The 27,583-nt window shown below is 40.2% G+C and overlaps 2 protein-coding genes and 1 long non-coding RNA gene across 7 annotated transcripts; 1 reads left to right on the plus strand and 2 right to left on the minus strand.

The window, feature by feature from the left end:
• Nucleotide 1: 1 nt before the first annotated feature.
• IntS1 (integrator complex subunit 1) lies at nucleotides 2–7,626 on the minus strand. 2 transcript variants are annotated; one of them, XM_031971126.2, is made up of 14 exons: nucleotides 7,375–7,624; nucleotides 7,053–7,233; nucleotides 6,452–6,933; nucleotides 5,076–6,365; nucleotides 4,828–5,003; nucleotides 4,594–4,746; nucleotides 3,829–4,506; nucleotides 1,967–3,757; nucleotides 1,587–1,901; nucleotides 1,046–1,508; nucleotides 850–974; nucleotides 594–784; nucleotides 245–517; nucleotides 2–170 (listed from the first exon to the last, which is right to left on the minus strand). In XM_031971126.2, the coding sequence occupies exons 2-14, from the start codon at nucleotides 7,216–7,218 to the stop codon at nucleotides 55–57; spliced, it is 6,219 nt and encodes a 2,072-aa protein (XP_031826986.1). In that variant the 5' UTR covers nucleotides 7,219–7,233; nucleotides 7,375–7,624; the 3' UTR covers nucleotides 2–54. The 2 variants fall into 2 exon arrangements, with proteins under 2 accessions (XP_031826986.1, XP_031826988.1); XM_031971128.2 differs by lacking the exons at nucleotides 2–170; nucleotides 245–517 and having other exon boundaries at nucleotides 603–774; nucleotides 7,375–7,626.
• Nucleotides 7,627–7,822: 196 nt separating this feature from the next.
• On the plus strand, nucleotides 7,823–18,847 carry LOC116424567 (uncharacterized). 2 transcript variants are annotated; one of them, XR_004234496.1, is made up of 5 exons: nucleotides 7,823–7,872; nucleotides 8,224–8,299; nucleotides 8,380–8,436; nucleotides 8,542–8,612; nucleotides 18,547–18,847. It is a non-coding gene; the product is annotated as an uncharacterized LOC116424567 (long non-coding RNA). The 2 variants fall into 2 exon arrangements; XR_004234497.2 differs by lacking the exon at nucleotides 8,224–8,299 and having other exon boundaries at nucleotides 7,836–7,872.
• Nucleotides 8,615–26,179, minus strand: Root (ciliary rootlet coiled-coil, rootletin). 3 transcript variants are annotated; one of them, XM_031971129.2, is made up of 27 exons: nucleotides 26,032–26,179; nucleotides 18,343–18,435; nucleotides 17,347–17,571; nucleotides 17,067–17,269; nucleotides 16,627–17,008; nucleotides 16,398–16,550; nucleotides 16,012–16,314; nucleotides 15,668–15,904; nucleotides 15,455–15,591; nucleotides 15,228–15,388; nucleotides 15,039–15,169; nucleotides 14,617–14,979; nucleotides 14,191–14,550; nucleotides 13,939–14,131; nucleotides 13,498–13,857; nucleotides 13,242–13,427; nucleotides 12,908–13,152; nucleotides 12,622–12,837; nucleotides 12,338–12,539; nucleotides 12,164–12,276; nucleotides 11,917–12,093; nucleotides 11,749–11,856; nucleotides 11,506–11,685; nucleotides 11,214–11,426; nucleotides 10,832–11,137; nucleotides 10,382–10,765; nucleotides 8,615–10,308 (listed from the first exon to the last, which is right to left on the minus strand). In XM_031971129.2, the coding sequence occupies exons 1-27, from the start codon at nucleotides 26,038–26,040 to the stop codon at nucleotides 10,027–10,029; spliced, it is 5,922 nt and encodes a 1,973-aa protein (XP_031826989.2). In that variant the 5' UTR covers nucleotides 26,041–26,179; the 3' UTR covers nucleotides 8,615–10,026. The 3 variants fall into 3 exon arrangements, with proteins under 3 accessions (XP_031826989.2, XP_031826991.2, XP_031826992.2); XM_031971131.2 differs by lacking the exons at nucleotides 18,343–18,435; nucleotides 26,032–26,179 and adding an exon at nucleotides 17,671–18,316; XM_031971132.2 differs by lacking the exons at nucleotides 18,343–18,435; nucleotides 26,032–26,179 and adding an exon at nucleotides 17,671–18,316 and having other exon boundaries at nucleotides 17,347–17,587.
• Nucleotides 26,180–27,583: the final 1,404 nt, after the last annotated feature.

Below are 27,583 nucleotides of genomic sequence, written 5' to 3' on the forward strand. Positions count from 1 at the left end.
TTACAAATTATTAATTTTATTTTATACAAAATAAAAATTACAATTTTCATGGTACTAACAACCTTGCTGTGTATTTAACAGAGCAATGGTTTTAGTTATATACGGTATTGTATTCACATTTGAGTTTACTCCTAATTCAAATACCTTCTGCATCAATGGTAGAGCATGTTCTAGAACAAAATGCAATTAATCAAAATATGATGTGAAGGAAACGAATCGAAGATCAAATATGAAAATAGTTTACCTTGCATACATAGTACAACTTCTGGCAATTTTTCTAGAGCCGACATTAGTACATCGGCCCTAGGACTGTCCAAACACCTTTGAAAGGCGGACAGTATATTTGCATTTGTTGATGGACGATATTTCAGTATTCTTGCTAGTAAAGTATGAGCAAGTGTTCTTATGTTACCCTGAGGAGACACAAGTAAATCAACTATATTATCCGTTATGGGTTCTAAAACTGAAGGTTTCCGGGACGACAAATGCTCAATTTCTTGAAGAGCATTAAACACGTCTGAAATGAAGATAAATATACGTTGCGAATGTCGTTCAATTTTTTATTAAAATTAAAAGTGTGAAGTACGTCGTACCGTCACCATGTAGTTTGCTCAGAGCAGACAACAATGAGGTCCAATGTTGTGGGATAATGGTTTCTGTAGGCGGTGGAGTAGGAGGTACCGTAATTAAAACTTCCTCCACATCTTCTCCTTCTCTTGGCAATGGAATTCCTGATACGAGTGTACGAAGGGTAACTAGATTTGGATAGTGTACCTGTAATTCACTATATGTAAGTGTAAGCTGATGTCTGAAGTTCGATGGAAGTGACCAAAGACACTGATTACTTACTGAAGAGGTTGAGCATGCTTCTGCAAATATTTCAATGCTCGTTGCGGATCGTAAGATATATATGCTTGCAGTAACGTGATAAATCTATTTAACAGTGGTATGAGTTCTTTTATTGGCCCATAATTCTGCAAATAAAATCAATGAATAATTTCGAAGTTACTAAAATAAATCATACATTAACAGTGCTTAAACATACTTGAAAACATTGGAAGTAGTTCTCTAATGTATCCTCCAGAGCACTCCGATGTTCTTCTCTGAACAAATGAGGCTGCAATAATTCTAACAGACCCATTATCTGTATGAAGAGATTCAAATGATGGCCGGATCTAAACTGACCGAAGTCCAAATAATATCTGCCCATTAAAGATGATGCTAGCATTGGTAGCTGTCTTAACACTAGAATTGGATGAACGGCAGCCATTTTTCTAGCACACATCTCAAACTCTTGAGACCTAGAGTTCCATGACTTCTGTCTCGGTGTCGCTGCCAAGGCCGTTAATAGAGAATGGCTCATACAATCCAACACAGAACCTGTCCAGTCAGTAATTCTTGCTCCCTCAACAAACTTTTTCGTTTGGAAAGTGTCTAAATAACAGATCACCTTGGGTATCTTCATGTACATATGTAACAAAAACTGGTGTGCCATGTCAGAGTCCACGCTGAAAAGTTCAAACATAGAGTATGTTGCAATATATTATGAAACAAAAGATCGATATTGAATGAAATGAATCGCATACTCTGGATCATTCATCATGCGATCAGCCAAATATCTAACAACACTGGATATCAGATGATCGTCCGTCGAAATGCAATGTAATAATAAATCCAGACGAGAATCCATCCTAGCTAAAGCAGCATTTCTGCTATGACAATTACAAATGATGATAGCTTCAGCAACTATATAAGTCACAAGCGTTAACAATTGTTTTTCGCGCAGAAGTAAAATATTTTCTGGGACATAGTGTTTCGGCGTAAATTTGTCTCTTCCTTGCCAAAGTTTCGGATTGCATGTTAAAGCCCAAAGAAAATCTAACACAGCCGTCGGGTCATATCTGTAATTGTGATCAGTTCTTTGGTATTATATTATTTCAAATGTTTAGGATACTTTACAACTTACCCATCGTCGCATTTATCTAACAAGTGTCCGACGCATTTGTACAAGGTCGCCCAACTTGCTCTATGCGTTAACAAAGTCAATAAGTAAGGCCTAAAAGAGTGGGAACTGACTACATTATTGTCAACTTTCATTTGTATCTTTGTTTTCCCGAAGAGAAGCTTCATTTGCAGATTAGGGCACGTGCCAATCAATTCTGGTTCTACAGAAGCTAGCCAATCTATCAGCAAGCCCGTCCTTGGCCTTCGAACACCTTCATTACTATCATTTACTAATAACCTCGCCATAGCCTCGACAAGAATATCGGTCTTTTGTTGCTTGAAACAAATGTCCAACAATTTGCGTCCAACAGCCTCTAGATTAACAGGATCCGTACTCTCCAAGATAGACCCAAGGTCACGAGTTTGCATCAACATCGTCAACTCCACAGTCTTCGGTGTTTTGGTCAGTTGTACGTTCGCAAAGTCTCGTAAAATCGATAGAACTGGTGCCTTTACATCCCCTATCAGTTGAATTAAATTTAAACACATGTTGCGTGCCAATTCTACCACTTGTTTGGAAGTAGAAGATTTCTTCAGAGGCAACAGTATTATCCGCATTAACGTGCACGAGTACTGTGGCATGTGAACAAGGGAGGCCAAGAACTGTTTCACTTGCATCGAACTCAATACACTGCATATGTGTTGTATGGCCAATACGACCGCGCCACTCTCTTTCGCAGATTTTTGTAAGTCCTTCGCTAATGTTTTATGCAATCGACGATACGCGTCCATCTTCTGGCTCATCGATATATTTTCTATAAACAACCTATTGATCAAATGAGGTACATCCGTTTTAACAGAACACTGAATAACGGATTGTTTCTGAACCATAGCACTAGGAGGCAATGGTTCTTGTAACTGTCCAATGGTTACTGGGTTCTCATCAGGTAATTGCGGCTCCATTAATTGCAAAACTTGTACAAACACCAGTCCACCAGTGGCACCTCTTCTATGTTGAACTTCAACCAATTGTGCCATGTACGTTTTATCAAGCACCGCTTCACCAACAGAATCTGGATCGATTTGCACCCCTGCGTCCAGAGTGTGAAGCAATTTGCTCATCGAAGGTACAGGAATTCCAAAGCTTTGAATGAACAGAACCAATTGTTGTGGTTCTAGATCCTTAAGAGCCGCATCCACCAAACGTGGCACATTGCTCCTGATCATTCTCAATTTCAACCAATCTGGTATAAGTAGAGCTTCCTCGCTGGTATCCACCAGGAAAGCTTTTGGAGGTTCTGCGTTCACTGGGAACCATGTCTCAAGAAGAACATTAAACAATACATCGTCGTCGAATGAGTCATATGTCAACAGAATGATCATCGCGTGGACGACTAAAATATGCATAGTGCATTCTTCTCCTGTACTCCATTGAACCAATATCTGATCCTGGCTTTCCGACCACGTGTATTCCTCTCCTCTAGGGGATCGAGCTTTCTCCAAATAATTACAGAAAATTGCCATGAAAGCATGAAGAGTTTGTTTAGCTTGTGGATTATCGCATTCGTTTTGCGGCAAAATGGCCGCTATAATCGTACTACGCTCAACTACCAGCTGAGATATCTCGTTCGCCAGATCAGTTAACTCTGGCAGTTCATCGTCGGTAGTGTGGGCAGCAAGGTACGATATGTAAGCGTGAACAAGATCTGGATTGTTTTCAACTTGGCAAGCTCCGCGAAGAGCAGTGGAGACCAAAGTTCGTACAGATAAGAAATGCGGTATAGATGGTAATTTGCGAAGAAGCCAGATCTCCCTGAAAAAAATCTGCTTTAGCTTCGACAGTTAAAAGCGTTTTATAAAAAAAATATTCATTTGCTACGTTACTTTTCGTTCTCGTTGTCTATGTCCATGGGCTCTTCTTCGGTGGGTATAGATCCAAGTACCATCTTTAGGCCAGTAATTGCTTGGAGACGACTATTTGTTTGCTGACTACTCAGTCTTCTTAAAAAGTATTCTAATACTTCGTAAGCGTGTTGTCGATCTTGTTCTGGATCGGTTAACAACATCTGAAGATGGGCCAACAACTGTTGTTGTCTTGACTGTTTCTCTACTGCTTGGGAACTGGTAGATAATAAAAACTCGCAAAGGCATTGTACGGGCAATTGACTAAGTGAACCTTCGCTACTTTGGACAAGATCAGCCAGCCAAGGCATGCTTTGCGATGAACTTTGCTGTTGTCTTTGTATTATGTCCAACAGAAAATCTGGTTTTCGAGACCGACAAAGTAAATGTCCTAATCTGTGGGACACGTTCAATGACTGTATTTGTTCTAATACTGCTGGAGGCGGCCTCCTTGCAATACCGGTTGGTTCCATGGTGATTAATTGTGATAATAGCAAGCTTGTTTGCTCCGATATCTGTATCCTTGTCGAAGCAGCTGCCAAGTGAGATTCATACTCGAGTATTTCTTGTTTCTCAATAGCTTCGACTTGTAATTCTTTCGAACGTTCTTGTTCTATGACCTCTGGTAAAGCCATCGTCGGTGGAGGATATGAAAAGTGACTGCAAAATAATGTGATATTAAAATATTTTTGTATGTTTTCCTAGTATATACTTATATGTTGGAAAGTTAAAGAATCGTAAACCCACTTAGTTATACACATTTCCATGAGGGTTCTTAAAATAGGGTACCGCTTCCACGCAACAGCACCAATAGTGGATGGATTATGGGCAGCTAATATCAATAACATTATCCACCCTTTCCAGTATAGATTCGATATAGCCAATGTTGGCGGTACATAACTATAGAAGAAGAAATAAGTGACGATAACTATCGAAGTATATACACTTTTAAATTTATAATACTAAAAATATATTAAATACCTGGATGGTATATTTATAGTTCCCGGAGGCTGATAGATACAAAGATTAAAGATCAGTTCAATTATATCTAATTTATCTGCTTGTAAAGTTGGAAAACTTTCAGATGAATTAGCCGCCGCTCTTCGTATCAATTGATCTACCAGATCTAGAGTTTCAGCATGACTGATACCATTTTCCTGAAATATAAAATATCTGTAATTCCTGTACTTATCATAGAGGAGACAGATGTTAATATTTCAGGTACTAACTTTTGAATAACCAATTAATAACAATCTCAATAGTGTGTTCTGTAATAAAGGGACGTCAGAAGTCAGTCGCAAATAAAACACTCTATCCGATTCAGGTGGCCAATTGTCCAACTTATAATAATGCTCTGGTGATTCGAGTAGTAAAATTTTCTGTAAAGCATGAAGAAGTTCGTTTCTACCAATGGCATACATCTGTGGAGCTAAATTCTGCAACCACATTACAGCTTCAAATTGAATTGTTGCCACCATATTTTGAAAGTGATGTAACAAAGCTATGTCTTTTTTATCGCCTCTCTGCGCCAGGGCCGCAGCTTCCTTAACTTGTGGACTGATGGCTAACAACATACATAAACATAGTAAATCTGCAATGTTTATGAAAACTCGTTCTTTGAATTCAAAGTTAAGTAACTGTTGCGCTATGTCCTGTCTCTCGGACATCAGTGTGCGAGCGAAAGTAATTAAATTGATATCGTGTCGGCAGACACGTACTATTTCTCTGAGCAAGGCACGTAAAGGTCGTAGGTAATCCTCCCGATTCATTAATAAATCTTGAAATATTTCCGCAAGTAGTTTAGCCGACTGTTCAGGCAGAGTTTGAAACATCACGCCTAACATTGGCATATTATTTGGATTTCGTGCATTCGATAATTCATTGTAAATTGTATGTTTCAAAATAGTAGCTAAGTTTTCTGGATGTAAACCAATTAGTTCTTTTACACCATTTAAGTATAAATTAATTACAGCCTTAGTCTTCAACCTCATCTTTACTAATTGACTTATAACTTCCACATCCCTTTGTGTATGAGAAGTACAATTGTAACAAATGTAGCTCAGTAATTCTTGAGCAGGTCTCATCAGTTTAGGATTGTGCAACCACATTTCTAATCTAGGGACAGCAGTATTACGTATATCTACAAAACCACAGGCTGAAGAAAGTAACTTTAAGAAGTTCTTGGTAATTGACTCTGGTTGCCTTCTGTTTAGTTGTTCTTTTATAGCTTCAAGCACGATAAACTCTATATTTTCTATACAATGAGCATATCTAGGTGTCACTGGGAAGTCTATCTTTTCTTTATCCCCAGAAAATTGTGCTGAAGAAGATCCTGGGTCTTCATCATCTATTGTAGATGGACTATGACAATCGCGTGGTGTTAAAACAGATAGTTCTGGTTGTAAGACGCTTTTTGGTGGATGTCGCGTATTAAATCCTGATAAAATATTATCGACGAAACCTTTACATTCTTCGTGATCTATCCATACTCTTTCACCTAAAGCATCCTCAATATATAACTACAAGAAAGAATTAGAAATTATTCGTATATGAAGTACATATAAGGCTAATGTAAAATAAAATATATTAATAGAATGTAAACAACCTTAACAAAAATCTCTGGCCAATTTCTTTTATCATGAAATCCTCTCATTAACAGATTGGCTGCAAGGACAGGAACCAATGGATTTCCCTTAGATTTATAATTGTGTGCTTGGTCTCGTTTCAGCAATGATGAAAGTGCATGTAATATGCAATCATGTGAAAAAATAGAGGCACGAATTTTTGCTAAATACAATAACCCCATGTAAATTAATGTATCTGGCTTCCATTTTTGATTTTTAAGTGTTTTAATTGCACCACAAATAAGTCCTATAACTTTGTCTCCTTCATCATTGTCATTAGCTTCTAGAACCATTGGAACAAAATCCGCTGGATCAATGTCTATGGCTACTAATTCCCAAGCCTCTGCGCTTGAGAATGGTGGTCTTGGATGAGAGACATGAGTTGCAAGCTTTGGTTTCTTTGGTGGAATATATTGATAAGGTGGAACTGATCCTGATGGTGCTTCTTTTTTCCTATCATTCCCTATAGTGTTATATTTAAATTAAAATTAGAAATGTTAGTTCTAACAAATAGTTTGTTAATCTTTTGTTGCATTTTCCATGGAGAAGATTATTATGCTAATATAAGATTACTCTATTTACCAGAAGTAGAAGAACTAGTACTAGGTTTACAATGAATAACGCCTGGTCTTTTAGTATCTGAACTTTCATTACGTGACCCTTTAGATCCAAGTGCAAACAAGTCAGAAGGATGTTGAGCAATTTTACTCTTTGCACCTCTACCAATTCCTGCTTTGCCACGGTCCATTGTGACTGATGTTTTCTACATTAAAACATAAATAATAATTAGGACTAGTATTTCTCCTACTTAAGTCATCTAGATAGTAACTGTACTTGAATTTTAATTTTTTGAATGAGTGTTATAAGATTGTAAAATGAGGAATGTTTTCTATGATGCTCTAACCTATTCAACATTTATAAAGTTGATTTCCAGAAAACGCAGTTTCGAAGTGTTTTTAACATTGTATATTATTAATGACATCAGTTCCCCAAATTATTTAGTGTAGGTGATAATCCAGACGTGACAATATTTTCATATGTCAACAAAATAATTATTTTATAAACAGAGCGTTTCGTTCAACAACAGTAGCAGACACCACTGTGGATACCGCTTCTTTGAAGCTTTAATAGAGAGAAATAGATGGTTAACTCATTGCCGCAGTACTATGAATATAAATATTGTGCATTTATGAATACAAATGTATTAATCACTTAGAAGTTGTAAATAAAAATATTGTTACATAATATTTCATTATTGAATGTAATAATCTACGAACGAATAAATAACATTTATTAAATAGCTCAGTAGTTTTGGTTAAGAGACATTAAAAATAGCATTCCCATCTATGTCACACAGTTTTATGGTGTCAATCACGATATAATTGCGTGCGAAACTTTGTAGGTAATTAACTTGTTTGAATTCCTATCTTTTCAAATCTATTACTACATTTTGTAATATATTCTAATTAAGCGTATATTTTTTTACTAATAGATTGATTAATCGATATTTTAAACAGTTTGAGAGCTAATTCTTGATTTTTTTGTCAACGATTCAAACATATGTAGGCCTAAATTCTAATCGCCTAGTAAAACGAACATTTAAGTCATAAATTAGTGTACTTGCAATAAAGATTTTGAATTAATATAATAATATTATATATTTAAGAACAAGAATACTTTTCTATACTACTTATCGATATGTTTTATTACATTATATTTCTGTTGTATATCTCATTTAAATTTGACAAAAAAGGCGCGTGATTGACGCCATAACGGTCAACGATCTGTTCAAATAAATCTGCAATTCTATTTTAGAAGATTAATAAAAGGTCATTTGCCATTAAAATAAGAGTTGTTAAAGAAAAATTATGTCGTATATATACTTTTATCTTTCTTTATTTTCTTTCAGAGTGTTCGTGAAGTGGTTTCAAACAAGTTTCGACTAAAAATTTCTCAGGAAAATAAGGTCCGTATTCTCGCACAGTTCTTATATTTTATTTCATTTAGAAAAACGAGAATACAGTTACTATACATTTAAAAGCAGGTTTTAATACATTTTTCTTTTTATCAGGATGCAGCCTAAATCGACAGAGATCCCGATTACTCGTCCGCCTAGCAGCAAGTTAATTTGAGTCACAATATGTAAGTTAAATCCTCTATCTTAATTCACTTTTTTTTTTAAACACAAACACTAAATTTGCAGTACATTATTTATTATTTATTATGTATACATAGATCTACAAAAGTGAACATTAATTAACATATAATATACTCGTATAATGAGAAATGTAATAACATTAGTTTCTTTATGACTAGAATTATAAAAGCTCTTTACCTTGATATTTTTTCGTCGATTTAAGTAGACGAATTTTTATTGTAACCGTATCGTTTTCGGCGATGACGCATTTCGATAATGACCATTTTAAATATGAGTACAAAAAAAGGATGAAGCACAGAAAAATAAAAATACTTAAATTACATGTAACAATTTTGACTGCGCTGTTAGAAAAGAATATTATGATAATCGAGTTTTAAAAGTATAAAAACACGAACACAATAGAATGTTCTATTATTGTGCAAACGTTTATTACCGAGAAAAGTAAAAAATGGTCTTCGGACAATTGAATTTTTCCATGATCCGCAAACAGGACAGCTTGGTTAAGCCAGCTAAATATTTCGGCTGGATTAGATGTCTATATTCTTAACAGTAAAGAATAGACACAATCCGATTCGTCGACGATTCCGTGCCTGCGCACGTTGTCCTTTTGATATTTCCTTTCTACGATACCATGGTCCTACTTCCTATGGCTACGGCAGACTTCAGTTACTCATCTATCAGAAGCATATCTCTACAATGCTTTTGTTTGGTGATTCTCTTTGGTCTCGGGACGAGACTAAAGATAGCATTATTCTTACCAGTACAACTTACTCTGAAAGTGCTTTCCATTATACGGATCATAAGCGCACGCTTGGCAATCCGAATATATATTCCAAAATCAATAGCCATTAACGCTAAAATAATTTAACGCTAACTTATACGGAAATACCGTGACAAATGATAAACGTTAGCACATACGTATGGACGGATTGAGATTAAGTACGATTCCGTGTCTTAGGTTTTAGACGACATTAAAAAATGGTACGGGGTATAGAAAAAGTTCTTTAAAAAAGGAAGAACTCTCTTACTAACGAGATCATTCTATACCGTCAGGAGGGCTGAACAAATTTCTCTAGTCGGATGCTTCCAAATTCGTATAAAAAAGAGGCACAGAGAGACCTCGGTACAGTGGATTATTATCAAAAAGTCATGATACGTTCCAGTTTCCGAATAAAATCAGAGAGATGAACGAACCCATGGCTTACAGTGAGAAAAAGAGATCACTGATCCTCGGATTCAGTATGGCAATGAATGTTTAAGTACACTTGGGACTGGAACGAATTACGTTAGACCCATGTTCCCACGTATGGAAGAATCGTTTGTACGCTATTCTTCTGGCGAATACGATTAAACATTGGCAGTTCTCGTATTTAGTTCGATTTCAAACGGAATGATGATCTATTTGAGCTGTGCGGGCGTGGAAGATCTGTCGTACGCTGATGACGGAGGTAAAGCTAACGACGGTGGTAAACTGGTGGTACTTGTCAAAGTCGAATCCAGTTTACGAGCTTCGTGTTCTAATAATACTGCGTCCAGCGATGGATCTTGGGCCACTGTTCTCAACGAGTCGCCCAACGCTTGTCTCAGTTGCTGCATTTCCCTGCCAGCTCTTGAACTTCGCAACACGTACAACTGTCTGCGTTTTATTTCTTGATTCAATTGTTCCCGTAGTAACTGAATCTATTGTTAACAGGGAATCGGTAAGAGTTGTTACTGATATAGATTACAAAGAAATAGAAGTAATAATTAGTACCTGATTTTCCAGACGCAAAACTTGCTGACGATGACTCTGTTCTCTTGCTTCCAACAGTTTCTCTGCTTGTAGCTGTGCAGCTCTAAGTCTCTCAATTTCTCCCGTTCTATCTCGGCTGAAATCATACATTGAATGGCTGTGAACGTAGCTCGATTTCATTCTTATGAGTTCCGCTTCTTTTTCCGCCAGCTGAGTTTCCAATCTGCGGACTTTCAATCTTAATTCCCTATTCTCCTGCTCATAGTGGTCTACATCGAAACTGGTGCCCAATAGTTCTGTGTGCGCTTTCTCTGGACGTTCATAGCTCTTACTGCGAACGCTGGTCGACTTAATCAACGACATCTGACGTTCCAAATTACGTTTATCGCCTTCTAACATCTTCACCTGAAACATAATAGAAGTACTCGTTTCATTCGTTGATCTTATTTGATAAACTAAATGCATATTTACCTTATCGCTGAGTGCATCCACTTTTCCTCTCATTTCGCTTCTCTCCCTCTGTGCAGCCTGCAATTGACGCAGCAGCTCCTCGTCCTTATTTGTAGTCTCCTCTTGTGGGAAACTGGCTATCCTCAACTGCGACTCCAAAGTGCAGCGTTGGACTTCGTTATTTGCCAGTTCATTCTGTAAGCGGTTTATCTGATCCGTTAACGTCTGATTCGTACGCTTCAAGTCGCTCAAGGATTGCTGCAACGATTCTATGCGCTCTGTCAAAACTCTCCGTTCGTTTTCAGTGTTCGTCAGTTGCTTCTGCAGCTGAAACAAACATGTTGGCGTTACGGTAATTTTAAAAAAATTATTCTTAGAGGCAACTAATCAAAATTTTAGTTACTTGTTTGGTCTTCTCATTAGACGTCTGTATCGAAGTGGTCAATTCCAAAACGTTACGTTGCAGGGTATTAATTTCACTCTTCAATTCACTTTCTGTGTTGGATGACTTTTCCAACGTCAAATTCAGCTGTTCTATTGTTGATTTTAAGGAAGCACAACGTTCCTCTAAACTGGCCATGGCGCGACCCTGGGTCTCGTTCCTTTCTTGCAATTTCTGTGTGCAAGTGATTAAAAGAAATTAACAGCGTTTACATTTACTGAACGACTTTTAAAGGTACAGATACACGGCGTACATGAATATTTGTTTCCTTCTCTTGGAACATCATTTGCAGTCTTTGAAGGTCACCGTCCAACGACATCCTTTGTAATTCTAGCTTGGTAGCCCGAGACTCGCTTCTGTTCAGTTCCTCTTGTAAATTGCGCTTCTCGTTTTCTACCCGACTCAGAGCTTGTTTCATCTTTTCCAACTTATCCTATAAATCGTTATAATGCAAAAAACGTAACTCATTTTTTTTTAAGGAGAAATATATTCTTACTTCACATTGTACTTTTTCTTCAGCACTAGTGCTGATCATTAATTCAAGGTTTCCAACCTTCTCACGTAACTGCTCGCATTCGTCCGTTTTTTGTTGCAATGCGTTCAGCTAAAAAACATTTATTAGTAACTTAAAGATCAATGTTAAAATACTACACGCAAAATATACCTGCATGTCATAACTGCCTTGTCTTTGAGAAAGTTTCACTTCCAACGAGTTCTTTTCATCCTGCAGAATTCTGATATTAGCCAATAACGTGTTTATTTGAGAGTCTGATTTGTGTTGAATTTCTTGGGTTTCCGTCAACTGTTTCTTCAGGTTGCACAATTCGGTTTTATAATCGTCCTGGAATTCATTTAAGTGTAAAATTAATTGAAGCCATACGTAGACGTTTACTAAGGGAAACAGCAGTTACCCTTTCGCGTTCAATCTGCGCCACTTGTTGCATGAAAGAACGCACACCCTTCCTAACTGCTTCAGGATCAACGTCGAGTATTATATCTCTGCTGGAGTCAGCGTGTTCTTGAACTGAATCGCATCAAAGCCACATTACTAGCTGATCTTCTACATCAGTTTAGCGACTGCTTACCTCTGGCTGGACTCCATCTCCTCGAAGGACTCATCAGTTTAAAAGGCATATTGACACTTCCATCCATTTGAATACCAATGATACGCCGTAATGTAGAACCAACGCTGCTCAATTTTTGTTCAGTTTCCTTCTTCGCCATTTCCAGTTGCGACAGCTGAGCATCCAGGGCTCTGACTCGTCCCTCGGATCCTCCAAGACGCGCCTGAACAACGTATATAAGAAAAGCATTGCTCCCAGTCAGACAATTTGTTCTTTAAAACTTCAATTATCCATTGTTATTTTACCTTCAGTTCTTGAATCTGTTGAGAAGCATCAGCCAAGCATACTTCCAAGTTGTGCTTCTGATCTTCGAGCTTTCTTTCCTTGCATCTACAGTCCTCCAGTCGAACTAACAATTCCTGCTCCCTCGTCCTCCACCTTTCGTCGTCCTCGTCGGAACGTGAACGTAGTCTTCCAAGCTCTTGCCTTGTCGCTTCCAAACTATTATCCACATCTACCAACTGACCGAAATAGGACAACAAGCGTATAGGAATATGTACCTTCATTGTTTTAGAATACCTCTTGTATTACCTGTTTCTTCACTTGATGCAGTTGCAATTGTAAACGCTCCCTTTCCTCTGTCTCATTCGCTAATCGTGCTTGCAATTCCTTTTCATCGTTTTGCGCTTGTTCGTTGTTTTCGTGACACTTCTGCAATTCGTCCTGCGTAAACCGTAACTGCTTTTGTAGTTGCGAAGCCTCTCTCTCCATGTCCCGAAGTTGCGCTTGAAGACGCGATCTTTCCGCGTCTATAGTTACTTTCATGTCCTCCAGAGCTTTACAATCATTACACGCGATACATTCATGAACAAACCGTTTAACTGTCGTATCATTTGTCTACGTTTATTGCTACATCATATCATACCTGCAATCTTTTGGTACGATTCTTCCAATGTCCTGCTTTGTTCTCTCTTCTCGCTTTCAATACGTTTCACGTGTTCCCGTAATTCTTTGTTGCTGTTGTGGTACTTTTCCTTCTCGTACGTGGAGTCAGCTAATTGTCTTCTGACATCCACCAATTCCTTGCGCAAGGTTTCGTTAAGAGTTTCAGCTGTAAGCAGGTAATCATCGTTGTAGCAATAATAACTAGATTAGGAGTAAAGGATATTAATAGAAACGACCATCTTTAAGTTTTCTGACTGTCTCGTGCAGCTGATTTTGTAAACTATCGACCCTGTCTTCCGTCATATGCAACTGAACTTGCAGCTCCTCCGATTCCCGTTGCGCTGACTCGCGTTCCTTCCAGAGTTCCTCGATCTTCAAATCGAGCTTTATTTTCTCTTCGTCGGATCTCAATTTATTCTCGTCCAATTTTGTCTTGAGACGACTCAATTCGTCACGCCATTGCTTGGTATTGTTACGTTCTTGCTCGGCACGCGCAGCTGCCTCCCTTTTTATCCTCTCCACGTTGTTCTTTTCTTCTTCCATTTCTCGTAAAACGCCTTCGAGTTTCTCCATTAATGCCTGTTGATCGTGGTGAGCTGCGAAGTTACATTGCATGGAATCAATAAACTAGAATTAAATCTAATCAACATTTCACATTCTGTGAGTGTATTTCTTACCCATCAGAAGAGCTTGCTGCTTGTCATTTTCTGCTCTGAGAAGAACCTCTTCGTGCTGCTGACACAAATTTTCTATTTGTTGCTGGAGCTCGTCTATTCTTTGCTGCAACTGATTAATCTCGTTATCCTTCTCTCCAGTAAGTTGCGACAGAGATTGTTGAAGTCGCTTCTCTAAGCTTATTTTCACTTGTTCCTGTGAAAAAAGTCCAATAAGTTTCAGCTTTATCAATTATGCGTATATAAATTTATTACTTTTTCTTCGCTCAGCTTTTTAATGTTATCCTCGCTATGCTTTTTCAAGTTAGAAATAATGTGGTGGAATTCAGCCTCTTGATCGCCGCTTTGCTGCGTCAAACTTTGCCTCATCTCTTGTGCTCGTTTCTCGCTGTTGTCTAAATCCTTCATCAGCCTCTCGACTTGGCCCTTTAAGTTCTCCTTGTTGACCAACAGCTCTTTCTGTTCCTTTTCCAACTGAGTCTTCTTCACGTGCATATTTTCTAGATTGGTTTGCGTGTCGAACAGGACACCTTCCAGCGTTTCCTTTTCGCTGCGCATCGATGCAAGCTGTTCTTGCAAACGTTGAACTTCTTTCTCATTGGTTTCCAGAAGCACCTGTCCCAATATATAAATCAATTTACATTTATATAATATTTAACGCACGAATTAATTGTAAGCTACCTGTTTCTCTTCGTTGTCTTTAATTAAATCTTCCAAATTCCGGTTGATCCTCCCATTCATCTCATTTGCCTGTTCCAATCTCTGCCTGAGTCTCATCAATTCCTCGTTCAACGTCTCCTTCTTCCGCGCTAAAACCGACAACTGATTGCTCAGATCTCCACGTTCGCGTGTGACCTGTGCCAATTCTATTTCAGTTTTCTCCTTCTCGATTTCTAAAAACTTCACTTTCTCGTTCAACGTGACTTTTTCTGATTCCAAGTCCAGTCTAATTTGCTCGGCCTGAAGCAGTTCCTTCCTCAGGGAGCCTAAATCACTTTGTTGATCCGCGCATTGACTTGTCAGCTTATTCTTTTCCTCCGTCACCTGAAGTCAATAGCTACCTTTCAGCGAACAATATGCTACACTTTTCTAAGAAACAATACCTTCTTCAGTTCTTCCTGTAATCTCTGTTTTTCTTGCTCGTGATTGCTACAAAGCGATTCCAACTTCATTAAGACCTCTTGTACGTCCGACTTCTCCAACATTACGCGTTCTAACTCCAGTTCCAAATCCCCTATAATTAAATTAAAGGAAGTAGTAAATCGTAAATAACAAGTTACAACAGAGATTACCTTTACTCTTTTCAATTTGAGAAATTAGACCGTCTGTTTCTAGTTTCTGTTGCTCCAACATGTCTTTGGCAAGATACGTTTTATTTAACTCTTCTCGTAAAGTCAACAATTCCTCCCTCATTTTGCTGCATCTGTCCTCCTCCGAACGAAGGTTTATCTCCCTAACGACACAATGGAAAGTTGTGTTAATTAGTGGAAGTATAAAATACGGTTAGTACTTAACACACCGTAATTCCGCTTCTTTGGTAACTCTACTCAATTCGCTTTGCAGATATAGTTTCTCGTCCTCAAGATTATCACAGAGTTTTTGTAATTTATTGTTAGTTTTCTGCAATTTCTCGTAATCGTTGTTCAGATTCTCCATCTGAAAAACATGTTCTTTATCCATCCGATCATCAACAAAGCGTGTGCATACTTTTGCGTGATAAAAAATGTCGTACCATACTATTAATTTCAACTCTACTTTTATCAAGCGCATTCTTTTCTACCCTTACGGTATCGAGACCTTTTTGTAGCATATCTTTCTCTTGGTTAAGTTGCGAGCATTGCGATCGTGCCGTGTCTAATTCAGAGATCAACTCTTCCACCCGTTTCTCCAGAGTTTTGATATTTTCTTCGGCATTCTCGCATTGCTTTCGAGTGGTCAACAGCTGTTCCTTGTTAGTTTGTAATTTCACCTATCGCAGGCAAGCATTCAAGTTATCATAAAATATTTGAACATCTTTGTAGGATGAATATTGTGCTCTTACAATTTACCAAAGCATACAATATAAAATCTTCACACCTGAAGCTCGTGTATAGTCAACTGATATTTATGCAGAGCTGCTTGTACAGCACTGATTGTACTTTCAGCAAAGGCTGGGGTGGTGGTGCTTCTTGTACCTCTTTTCGGTGATTTCTGGGGGATGGAAACGCTAGGAGTTAGATGGAGATGCGGCGGCGCCTGAGTACTTTCAATCTCGCGTGTTTCTGCATCTTGAATTACAGCGTGCGCTATGTCTCTCAATGCTGATTGTAAAATTTCAACTTCTTCGTGTACACGGACGTTCCGATGCACTTCCGCCTCTGCCTCTCCACACCTTTCCTCCTGAATAAGGGGAATAAAGTGTCTACCATTATGAAACACAATTTTGTGACTTTTGTAAATAACATTCTGGCTCCATGATCTACCAAAGTGTGAATGTCACGAATGAGCTGATTGATTTTGTCTTCCTTTACACGAATCTCGTTTTGAGCTACATCGTACTGTTGTTTAAGCGTGTTTAATTCCATTTTCAAGTCGGTCGTTTCCTGTTCCTGTGCGTGTTGAACTTGTTGGGATATCTGCAATATAACGGAAATAAATAAAACTAATATTCGTAACTGAAAACAGGTAATAGACACCATGGAATAAGTTTACCATTGGGTTTACAGCAGCCTGCATCTTCATAGCAAATCCTATGTTAGTACACGCTGATGAGACATCATTGAAAGTACAATTAATATTGTTCCTCATTTTTAACAAGTCCCTTTCTGTACTAGATTTTATCTCTGCAAATAATCGTTTTACGGAAACAACGTCGCGCCAAAGGTTTAACAATCTATTGTGCTCTGAAGTGTAATATTCATTAAATGCTTGCTCCTCTTCTCTCCATTCGTCTTCTTTGATAGCTAGTTCTTCTCTCAGTATGTCCCAGTCATTGCTTAACTTCTGTAGATCATTGGTGAGCGCCTCGTTCGTTTGATGCGATTCTTCCAATTGGTCCTTTAATGTTGTGTTAATTTGTAACAATGTTTCACACCTAAAAGAGGAGTAATGTACTGCACCTATTCCTTGTGTTTTCAGCAATGAAATATTACTTTTTCCGTTCGTCTGCGAGTTTTTTTAAGGCAGTATCTAAATCATGAATCTGTTCTTCACGCATATCCCTTAATGTTTGATGTGCTGCATCTAATGGAGTAGTTACCACTGGTATAGAAGAAGAGAGTTTATTCGAATCAAATGCACTGGTTTCTGCGACCTGATTTTCAAGTTCTGAACATCTTTGTTTATATTGTAAAACCTGCAAATATAAACTGTTAACTTTCTATGTAATAAAAGTATTTAGTGATATAACTCTTATACGGATGTGCAAGTTACTTTGGCTTGTAAACGGGAAACAAGAGCTGCCTGATGTTGCTGTGCTTGCCTATACGTGTCTAATCTCCTTTTATAATTAGCGGCTTCCTCTTCAAGACGATGACGCAGTTCAAAATTTTGCCTGACTAAAGCATCTGGCGACAAGTCTTCATCGTCCTTTCTATCTCCCGTACCACTGGTAACACTCCTTGATGAATCCATTTTACTACTTGGGGTTTTGTCCGTCTTAAATGGATATAATCTTAATTATGGAAAACCGTCAAAATTATCAAACCACGTAAGATATAAAAGAAACAAAGTATTACAATAGTTAAAAATAAATACCTTATAAAAACCTATTTATATTACATTATTTGACTTGCACGATTAAAATCAAAGGGAAGCAAAATATCAGTCCCTTAATATAAATTATAATATTATTTATTTCATTACTGTATCTATATTACATATTCATTAATTCATTAGCTTCAAACACGTCATAGTAACGTATCCATTAAAACTTCCCTCGAATAAAAACTTCTGTATTAATCATCGAGGTTATGTTTCTGTTTATTGTTTACTGTCGGTTGGCAGGGTGCGTGGAGGGCTGTATACGAACACACACACATGCAACATGCGGTTTCACGTAGCGTGAGTAGTTACGCGTCCGCATATATAGTGCATCCATGATGCACGACGATTTTCAAACACATGCAATTACAGTTTGGATAGCAGAAACCAAACTTTGATTAATAGCACAACAAAGTTGCACAATTTTATGACAATTAAGAGATTTATGACTGAGCACAAAATTAATTACAAAGCAATTATAAATTTAATAAGTATCAATCCACAAAATTGATAGAAAAGATTATTTTTTTTATTTATAATATGTTTAAAGATTGACATAGTTATAATGATTGAGATCGTTACAAGGATTTCCAAAGAAACGGGACAAAATGACTGACAACGACTAATTAAAACTTATTTAAACAACGATTTAAGGTCTGCAGATACCTCTTTCGTCTTGTTAGGCCCTCTAAGAAACGGTGGCCGCCGCCTTTCCATCTGTCCTCTCGTTGATAGCTGTGGAATACCTTTGGATAATGGCTGCAACACATTTTTTCGCAATCATTTTCAATCTCTCCCAGCGTTATTTATTCAATTTAAACGCATCTCTATTCCACATCAATCATTTTTCATATTTTCCATGTTTTCTAGCTATTTGGAAGCGCCGGTCACCGGTGACCACCGGGGCAATCGACGCAACACGAAGAAGCCGACCGTCTTCGTGCGTCACATTGGTGTCAGCATTTCTATTGCACGGAATTATCATTTCAATTGATAAGCGAATGGAAAATAGCAAGGAAAAGAACAAGGCGATAATGAACAAGCAGACGTTAATTGCGGCACATACGCGCTTCGAACCGGTTATTGTTCCGCTAGGTCAGCATAATCTGCGTTGGCGAGAGCACCGAAGTTATTGGAAGACTATCGTTATCGGATCGCGAAACTTCCAGCTCGTTGCGTCCAATTAATTCGGAACTCGCTTCTGCTCCTTATCCTTTCCTCGGATCTTTAGCTCCTATCGGTTCTAACACTGACTGCCAAGTAAACATTCGTCAAAACTTCTATGCAGTCAGTTGACTTGAAGCAGAAACGAGCAAGTCGGGATTCTTCATAACGATCTAGCATGTTTCTTAAATCAAAGCAACATTTCTCCGTAGAATCGACGGGCGAATCGTACGATTTGATTGCTATGGGGCCATATGTGTTCGCCATACGTTCTAAACGTGGAACGATAGATTTAATGGCAAAAGTGTATTGCGGTTGGACACGAGGGCATTGTACAAATGGTACGACACTGGTACACGGCACTATTATCATCGAAATGATTGTACCAAACGAGTCTGTACGAATCACCTGGGGAACAGTGCCATTAAACTATTCTCGAAAATTAGCGCGGATCGATCGATTTCAGCATTTTCCACTGAAAAGGCCTGGGAAAACGAAATATCAGGTAAAATCATTTTAAAGTAATCAAACAAAGATAAAGCTACATAAAGTAATGTAACTCTAAGGAGCGCGGCTAAAGAAACCCTAAGACAAAGGGTTAATTATCGGTATCCTTCTTGTTTCTGCTTCCTCGGTTCAAATGTCAAGTGTAAACCGAGTCGGTAAACTTGACTGTCCGCGGGAACGCGTTAACGATCTTGAAGGATCGTTCTCCGGGTAGCTAAGGCAAACAAGAGTGAAGAAGCGTTCATGGCAGCGGCGTTAGGGGACGCGGTTATCCTAATTGTCCGCGGGAACGATCCACCGTCGGAACGAAACGAGCATAGCCCTCTTCCCTCGATGTTCCTCTTTCGGCTGGCGGAGGTTTGTCGTATCCGGTGTCTGCGCGAATGGAAGTAGAAGAAGCACGACCCACTGCCAGGCACCGAATGGCACCAATCGATATGTATATGGCGAGCCCGAGTTCCCGCGAGGATATCACCCTTCGAATACACTGTCCTAACTTTTCTACGACTTCGTGCGCACGACTTCAACCCTTTCCGACCCTGCGCTTTCGCTCTGAAACCATCTTTTCATCGTACTTTCCCATGCAGCCCGGTACTCTCGGCTCGGGACCGTAAGCAGACTCATTGGTACCATTAATATTTACCAATCTAATCTAACGATTTCACTGTACGCTTGATTTTTAATGTTCACGTTCAGTTTTCAGGATATTCGAGTTATCGAAGTTCCTCGAAGAGTTAAAGAACTGCTGAGAATTTAGAAAACTTGAGGACCGGGGAAGAGAGGAAGAGATCCTTTGAAAATCAAGGAAACTTTAAACGAAACTTTAAGACAAAATAGCAACTGGAGTCTAAAGAATCATGCGAAGATTGCTGGAAGATAATACTGGTATATGATAGAATAAACCAGGCGTAAAATGAATTGTAAGAATACTAATGATACAGATTCCTGTCTTTCGGGATAAGCTTGATGTACTCGTCAGTAGTGTATCTCGTTTTCCTTGAATTTTTGGAAACCGTATCGCCGCAATCTGTAGCACGAACGAACCGCGAGGGATGACCCCAGGAGTTCAACGTACGGGCGGAACGGCGCGGAGGCAAGGTTTAAGCAACCCTCTGAGAATCCCGCAGCTGGACTAACAATCGCGACGAGATAAACCGCAGCTCTCGGGCACAGCCGATCCTCCGCGTCGATAGTAATAACAATTAGCCGTTGGGAACGACGCCCGAAAGTTTGCTCGTTCGTAAATCCACGCCGGTTTTCGATCACGTGTCCCGCGGCCGACGCGATATCGAGTTCGGAAACTCCACCGCGCCGGCCGTAATTACCCGGCATCAGGGAACCCCGTGACGACGGAATTCATCGAATCCTCAGCGAACTTTTCTTTCCGTAAATCAATCTTTCCAATTACGATTCAAACACCGGGCGTAACGGGGCTCGTTACGTTCGGTAAACTTTGCCGGGCCGATCGCGGCGGAAAAGATTTATGAGTGGACTGCGGATGTTCCGTGCCGACACGGTACATCTTTGTAGATTGGTTTATCAATGTCTGAAACATCATTAGAATAATCAGACTGTAATATAAATGATCAATCGTAGAACGTATTATATTGGAAAAACGAAATTTCTGTGAGACAATAGACCATTGTCTTTAGCGCGTTATCGAAGACAGGAGATGTATGGTGATAAGTAAACAATTTTTGAGTATAATATATTTTAGAAATGTTGCATCGTAGTATGTTCTATTGTTAACTTAATATTTAATTATCTTTATTATAGAACACACTACGTTGTCGCGCACTGGGAACGCGACAGGATTTTCTAACGGCGCCCCCTCGACGCCGCGCAAGTTCCTAACGACAGCGTGTCAGACAATCCGGCAAAGACAAATTGCCAAATCGGTGATTGCGGACGATCGTTTGGAGTTTGAACCGTGTCAAAGCGGGACGAAGGAAACGCCATGCGAACCAGATTAAACTGCTCGGCCCGCCTATCTAAACGAGTTTTTTGCAGACGATCGTTCCACGGGTCATTGAGGCTTCTTCACCTCGTCCCTCGTGCTTCCTCCCACTTTTCTCACGTTATCCCGACCGGTGATAACAGGACACTGGTTTACACGGAGCGGCCGTGTAACTTCGGTTGATTTTCTTTGCTCCTCGCTTCCTCTTTTTGGTCTCCGTACGCCGGACAAAGTCGAGATCGTGTCGCGTCTCTTAAAAGCTCGGAACGTTGCCTCTCTTGTTATTATTATTTATCGTTAGACTCCAGGCCTTTGTACGAATTCAAATGTTCAAAGGTATAATTGGATGAACAGAGTTGCAATAGAAAATTGTCTTAACAGATCTTGTGGAAAGTACTACTACTTTTCTTATTATTTATCGTACCGAATCTATAGTTGAATTCTTTAAAAATATCCAAGAAAAATATTCAGTTAGTAAGTGTCAGACCATCTCTGCCTTTTGGAAAGAACTATCCCCAAGTTTCGTTAGCCGTGCAGCTAGTTTTATCGGAGAGTTCAATGGCACGTTTATCGGCGCACGAAAGCCGTAGATAATTTTTCAAAAGGGACACTTTGCGGCTTGCACCCTCGATAGAGTCTAAATCGTGATAGCTTTACGAGCTTCCGAATGCGAACGGGATCGCGAATTTGCGACGAAGAATTTCACCGGTTGCGATATCGATCGCCAACACCGCCGATAAGTGCAACGAAACGGTGTAGCGTGAGGGAATTCGGGCTACACGGAATTCACGGTCACATAGTTCCGCAAAGGGACGCCTAAGCTCGTCCTTGACCATGCCGGAACGAGCTCCGATTAAACGTTTCGAATACCGAATTGATTTACAGTCTCCCAACCGCCGTTGAACTTCCGCGATTCGAAATCAATTTGCACCTCGAGCGAGATCTCGTGTTTCTTGGATCGTCCTAACGAGCCTCGAGTTTCCTTTCATTTCAGGCTGAACGATTAACGCTCCTCGACTTTATTTTCCGCTCTTGAACGCTCGATTCGATTGGATAATAAGAGGCTCGAAGCCTGTCGAAGCGGAATCAAGATCATCTACTCTGAGTCACTTGGAAGCCGCAATCTGAGGTCTATTAAGATTCCTCTAAAATGTTCCTAGACATCGTTACATCATAAATATGCGAGATAACACGGCGAACTAAAAAATGAACAATGGCAACCCGCCGCATTAATCAACGACGGTCAATGTCCAGCTCCTATGCTCGCGTAGATAGTAGATTTTGTGCGCGAATTGGTCTTTGAGTCGCTTATCGGAGGCGCCTGATTACCTATCGTCTGGCTTCTATCGTGTCTCCTCTCGAATTACACGGTTTCACTGACGGAACTGTTGTAAATTGTTACATCTGGAGGAATATATTTCAAACAATAAAAAATCTGCTGAGAGTACAAAAGTACTCGATTCCAGGCCAAAGACCATTTTATAAAAAGAAGATGGGATTCATCGAAGAACTCTTCCAATTGCCACGCTGATTTTCCAGTGAGAGTCTTTGATCGAAGGTTTCAAACTATTTTAGATAGATAATATTGAATAGACAATATCGTGAAACAGATATAATATAGAAAACATTCCTCTGTTTCTTTTAGGAAGCCCAAGTAACCTAGTGCATACGATTCGGCGCTTGCATCATTCTCTCTTCGCAACGAGATCACCGTTCACTCCTTTTATCATGCCTTCGAGGAAGTAGGCGCGTGGTATTAATAACTATCTGAGCGGGGAATACATGCACTTCTCTCTATCAGGAGTTCGTTAATTAATAAGGACAGCTGGACGTGACAAAGTGAACGTCTCACGGAGCCGGGGAAATTACCACGGCCAATGTTCATCGTTTGTCTGGTTCACGCGCCGAGCGATACGATTCACGCAACGCGGAGGAGGAACGATTGCGAGACCCGAAGGAGAAGCTCGAGGAGACTCTGCACGTGATTCGTCGTCTGCGGCCCGATTAGGGAACCTTCTTTTTTTCTTTCGTGCGCGAAGTAGAGTCGCCGAAGTCGCCGAGTATTACGCGAGCAGCGTGTCCTCGGCTGAAGGTGACGGATTTAGTAAATAGAAACGAATGTATCCCTCGTTTACTTCGGTGGAGTCGCAGTAATCTGATTAACCGGTTAATTATGTTCGACGAATACATACGTCACATTGGAAAAGTATTAGGTGGCAGATAAACTTCGCGTTGGTTCTTAAATGAAAATTTAAATATTAAAGTAAGCTTATTCTATTTAATACCGACGGTACAAACTGCTGCTAATATCAATTTTATTTATTGAAGTAGTAAAATAGGTACTTGATAATACTAATTCTTATTAGTAATTAATATTGAAAATATTTACAGATTGATAGGAAGGTATCAGTACGTCAGACGCTATCACGTTGAAAGATATAGATTGCCCAGAGAAACAAGACCAGAAAAATTGCACTATTACCCGCGTTTCCGTAACGTAATGGTCTCGCAAAAAATCGCACACTTTTTGCGGTGCAACAGCATGACATTATCGACCGAATACGAAGGCGACATATGTACGGCCGATTGCGTGTAGGAAGCGCACCGCACGGAAGCGTAATGGGCGTACTTGAAGAGAGCTCTGCTCACGGTACCCGAATAATGTCAAACGAAGTCCGACAGATGTTCAATGCCAAGATCACGATTCCCAAGATTCACGCTAAGAAATCTATGAATTTCTCGCGACGTAGCTTCTCTTTCTGAATATTTAATATGAAACTAGTAGTTTTACTAGTAGAAGAGTTTAATATTCTTTCTAGCGCAGCTCTAATGCTATCGCTGATTCTAAGGAAGCGTCCCCGTGCGCCCGAGCAAGCCTTTTAACTTAATCCCAACAAGTTGTAAGTCTGCAGACCGGCTTAAGACGTTCTCAAAGTCGCGTAAAATTGCAGCCCCGAGGTTCATTACACTTGGAACTGCACTCGGTAACGGGAACACGCTCGCCCCGCGAGCAGGAGTGCGGCTTTAAGAAACGCGCGCTATGGTACTCGATAATCTAGCCGGCACGTGGTGGCCCGGCCACGGTGGGACCTGGTAACACGTGACAGAAGTAACCCCGGCCTAATTACTGTATTCCATTGCGCGCCAACCCTCGAACCATGCGTCACGGCCCTGTGAAACCGGACAGCGGTCAAGCTACTATCGTAACTGGGCATCATTTATTCATACGACCATTCGGGACACGATTTCCGAGCGTTAAGGGTGTCCCTTCTACTTAAAAATCAATGAAATTCATTCACTTCCTTTCGCCGGTTGTTCAAACTCCTTGTTATATAGCGTACTTGGCTAGACTTTATCCTAACAAGGAATGATTCTGAATTCTTAGGAAATACTCCGAATAAAATACGTAGAATTTATTATTTAAAATGTTCTTTTCTTTGTACAGGGTGGAGTAGCTACTTAGATACTCCTAACTTTGAAAGATGAGAAGAAGCATTGTTCATCTATTTACCATGATTTAGAGCTATGAAGAAATGTTATTTGACCAATTTGAAGAAGCTACGATAGTCTAATAGTTATTACGTTTCCTTGCGAGTAGATAGCTTTGGAAGATTGCAACCCCTGTTCACAGAGCGAAACGCGATTCCCAATTGCTCTGGAAACACCCCGCGAGGGAAGTCGACGATACTCTTGGCGGAGGTGCGAACTGCGTACGGAACGGCCGTAGTTCGAAACTGCCCTGACTTCTTGTTACGAACGCAATTAGACTTGGAGGTGTTCCGTTGGTACAGAAGCGTAGATCGAAGATCGTTATCCGTGGATCGTCGGAAACCTGAGCGTAACCAGTGTCGAGTTCGTTTTCTCGATCCTACGCGTTGTTACACACCGGGACCGAGTTAATGGAAGGAGTCAATCAATCCACGCCGGTGCGAAACTAGTTAACTGCTCGCGCTAATTATCTCGTTCCTCGAGTTTATCGGTACACGATGATCTCGCGGGAGGATCGAAGATACTTCCGCTGACTGATTGCTCCTCCGGGCGCGATCGAGTCGCCACTTCGAAGTCAATTTCCCCCGGAACTGGTTCCATCGAAACTTCGCTGCAAGTTCCTTGGAATAGCTACCTTTCACTTAGGAAAATTCAATGTAAAACTTGCGTGGAGATTAACGGAACACACCAAGGATATTCCAATTGAGAAAGGATTCCTCGATACTCCACTAGAAACCTATTAATACTCAACGTTTGCAGATAAATGTACAACATTTTAACAAGAGCAACTATTAGATTACTACTGTACACGTGTGGAGTCTACGTTTCAATCGGTTCAGAAGTTGAAAGGTACGATGGATTAAAGTTTCTTTAAATAACTATGAATTAATTACTTGCACGATTGCGAGTATGAATACATACCGAAATGCTACGTTGTTCATCTCGATCTTCGAAATTACAAGTTTAAAGACAATTAGAAATCGCATCGATCATCACCATGAGCGTATACCAAACAAGGTAAAAGCACCAATGGTTGATCGCGCGTTTATAGGGAGATCATTACCGTTGAAAATCTTATTCTTCACGTTTCCCTAAAAAACAGTCAACTACCGGTACCAGGTCAATCACCGATACCTTCGCCTTAATATTTACCAAATTCAACGCGAATTGACGCGTTCCGTAAACCTAGTGCCAATGAAAAGCGAACAGGTCGCGATGTAACTGAAGAGGAGTCTCACCCGTGACATTGTTTGCAGGTCTGGGTTGCAGCGAGGGTACGGTTGGTCGGTGAACGGTATCTGGAGAAAAGCGGAGATGATAATCGGATGATGGTCGGCGGCGATACAGTTTCCTCGGGGCCTGTCGACGGACAACGGGTCTCGGCTGCGTTCGGCGCGGACGGACGGCTGGCCTTCACTGAAGCGCCGGCGTCGGCGTCGGCGTCGGTGTCAGCGTCGGCGTCGGCGTCGGCGTCGACGATGCTCCTGCCGTGATTCTAATCGCGTGTTGATCGCGTGTCCGGCCACGCGAGCGAGCGGAACTCCTTGCTCCCGGCCCGATCCACGGATCTCCGGAGGGTTGTTCCGCGGGTCGGACACGGGACGCCTATTTCGGCGTTGTAAACTTACAATTAGTTTCCTCAGTTAACACGTTCGCGGACAGTACAGATTATAATGAGACGCAAAAGTAGAAAAAATGCGAATGTCCTACTCCGAGGGTTAAAGGACATAATAATTGCAGAACTTAAGGATGTAGAATTGAATTCTTGACAATGTGGCTTATAAATTTCAATGTTGCTCTCATATAATTTTGCATCACAATGAAAATGAATGCTATATTCACGTCCAACGTGTTAATGAGTCTCGTAGGTCAATTTGAATTCGACGTTTCTTATGAAAACATATGAATGTTTCTAATAATTGCTACTCCAGCTGTTAAGAGCTCTTCCAATCGCGCCAGTAAAGCCACGGAGACGTAATCTAGATGTAAATAAGAGTAGGTTTGTAGGGACTTATCTTGTATGGAAGGTAAACGATACGCGATCGATGCTTCCATAGATTACGCTGAGACCTCTGAGTTGAACTAGGTAGAATATAGCCGGTGAATTAACTTACTCCCGTCGATTAACGTGAATACTCGTAAGACAGCATACCCTAAGAACTTTCATGGAATGAAAGAACGGTCTGGAGGACGATCAAGTGCTATCAGTTGACAAATTTTCCTTCCTTCCTTCCGAGCAATTATTCTAGTAGAACCAGGAAGTCCCGGGTCGCATGGTGCCCGTCTCGCGATGATTGTTTCGTGCACGCAGCGAAAAAATATGTTGCCCGATCCCGTTATTCGTCGAACTTGTCGCCGGCGGGAATCTGCGGCTGGTACCCCGCGGTTAATGGTTTCCCGATCTCCTTTTAGTTCCGACGGGAAACTTTTTATCCAAACGAATTGCTCCGGTCACGACATTCGAGCCTCCGCGAGCGGAATCGCGACCGTGGAATTTACGATCGTCGGGACCGGTCCCCGTCTCCGTTCGGAAGCTTCTTCGACTTCTTTCACGCTAGAACTACCGAGAAATTCGAGGGACTTGTTTCTTGATTTGAAAAAAATTGAAATGTCATCATTGGTAGCCTTAGTAGACTTCGTAAAGAGTTAGACTTTCAGACTTCTGAAAGGTATACGTTTATGGTTGAATGTTTCATTACAGTGAGCTGTAGGTATCCTCTGTTTAGTCCCTTCAGCCATATCCGTGACGCGCTTATCTTAAATCGAATGCTACGAAGTTTAAAGTAGGTG

The sequence above is a fragment of the Nomia melanderi genome, chromosome 5 (assembly GCF_051020985.1).
Source record: "Nomia melanderi isolate GNS246 chromosome 5, iyNomMela1, whole genome shotgun sequence".
Lineage (NCBI taxonomy): Eukaryota > Metazoa > Arthropoda > Insecta > Hymenoptera > Halictidae > Nomia > Nomia melanderi.

What these genes read in the sequence shown, in the direction of transcription:
- IntS1 (XM_031971126.2), bottom strand. Translation starts at nt 7,218, where the DNA reads ATGGACCGTGGCAAAGCAGGAATTGGTAGAGGTGCAAAGAGTAAAATT. An exon ending in ATGGAAATGTGTATAACTAA is followed by an intron (nt 4,507 to 4,593) that starts GTGGGTTTACGA and finishes ATTATTTTGCAG; the next exon opens with TCACTTTTCATATCCTCCAC. An exon ending in AGTTGTACTATGTATGCAAG is followed by an intron (nt 171 to 244) that starts GTAAACTATTTT and finishes ATTTTGTTCTAG; the next exon opens with AACATGCTCTACCATTGATG.
- Root (XM_031971129.2), bottom strand. An exon ending in TCAAATTGAAAAGAGTAAAG is followed by an intron (nt 15,170 to 15,227) that starts GTAATCTCTGTT and finishes ATTTAATTATAG; the next exon opens with GGGATTTGGAACTGGAGTTA. An exon ending in AAGAAAAAGTACAATGTGAA is followed by an intron (nt 11,686 to 11,748) that starts GTAAGAATATAT and finishes AACGATTTATAG; the next exon opens with GATAAGTTGGAAAAGATGAA.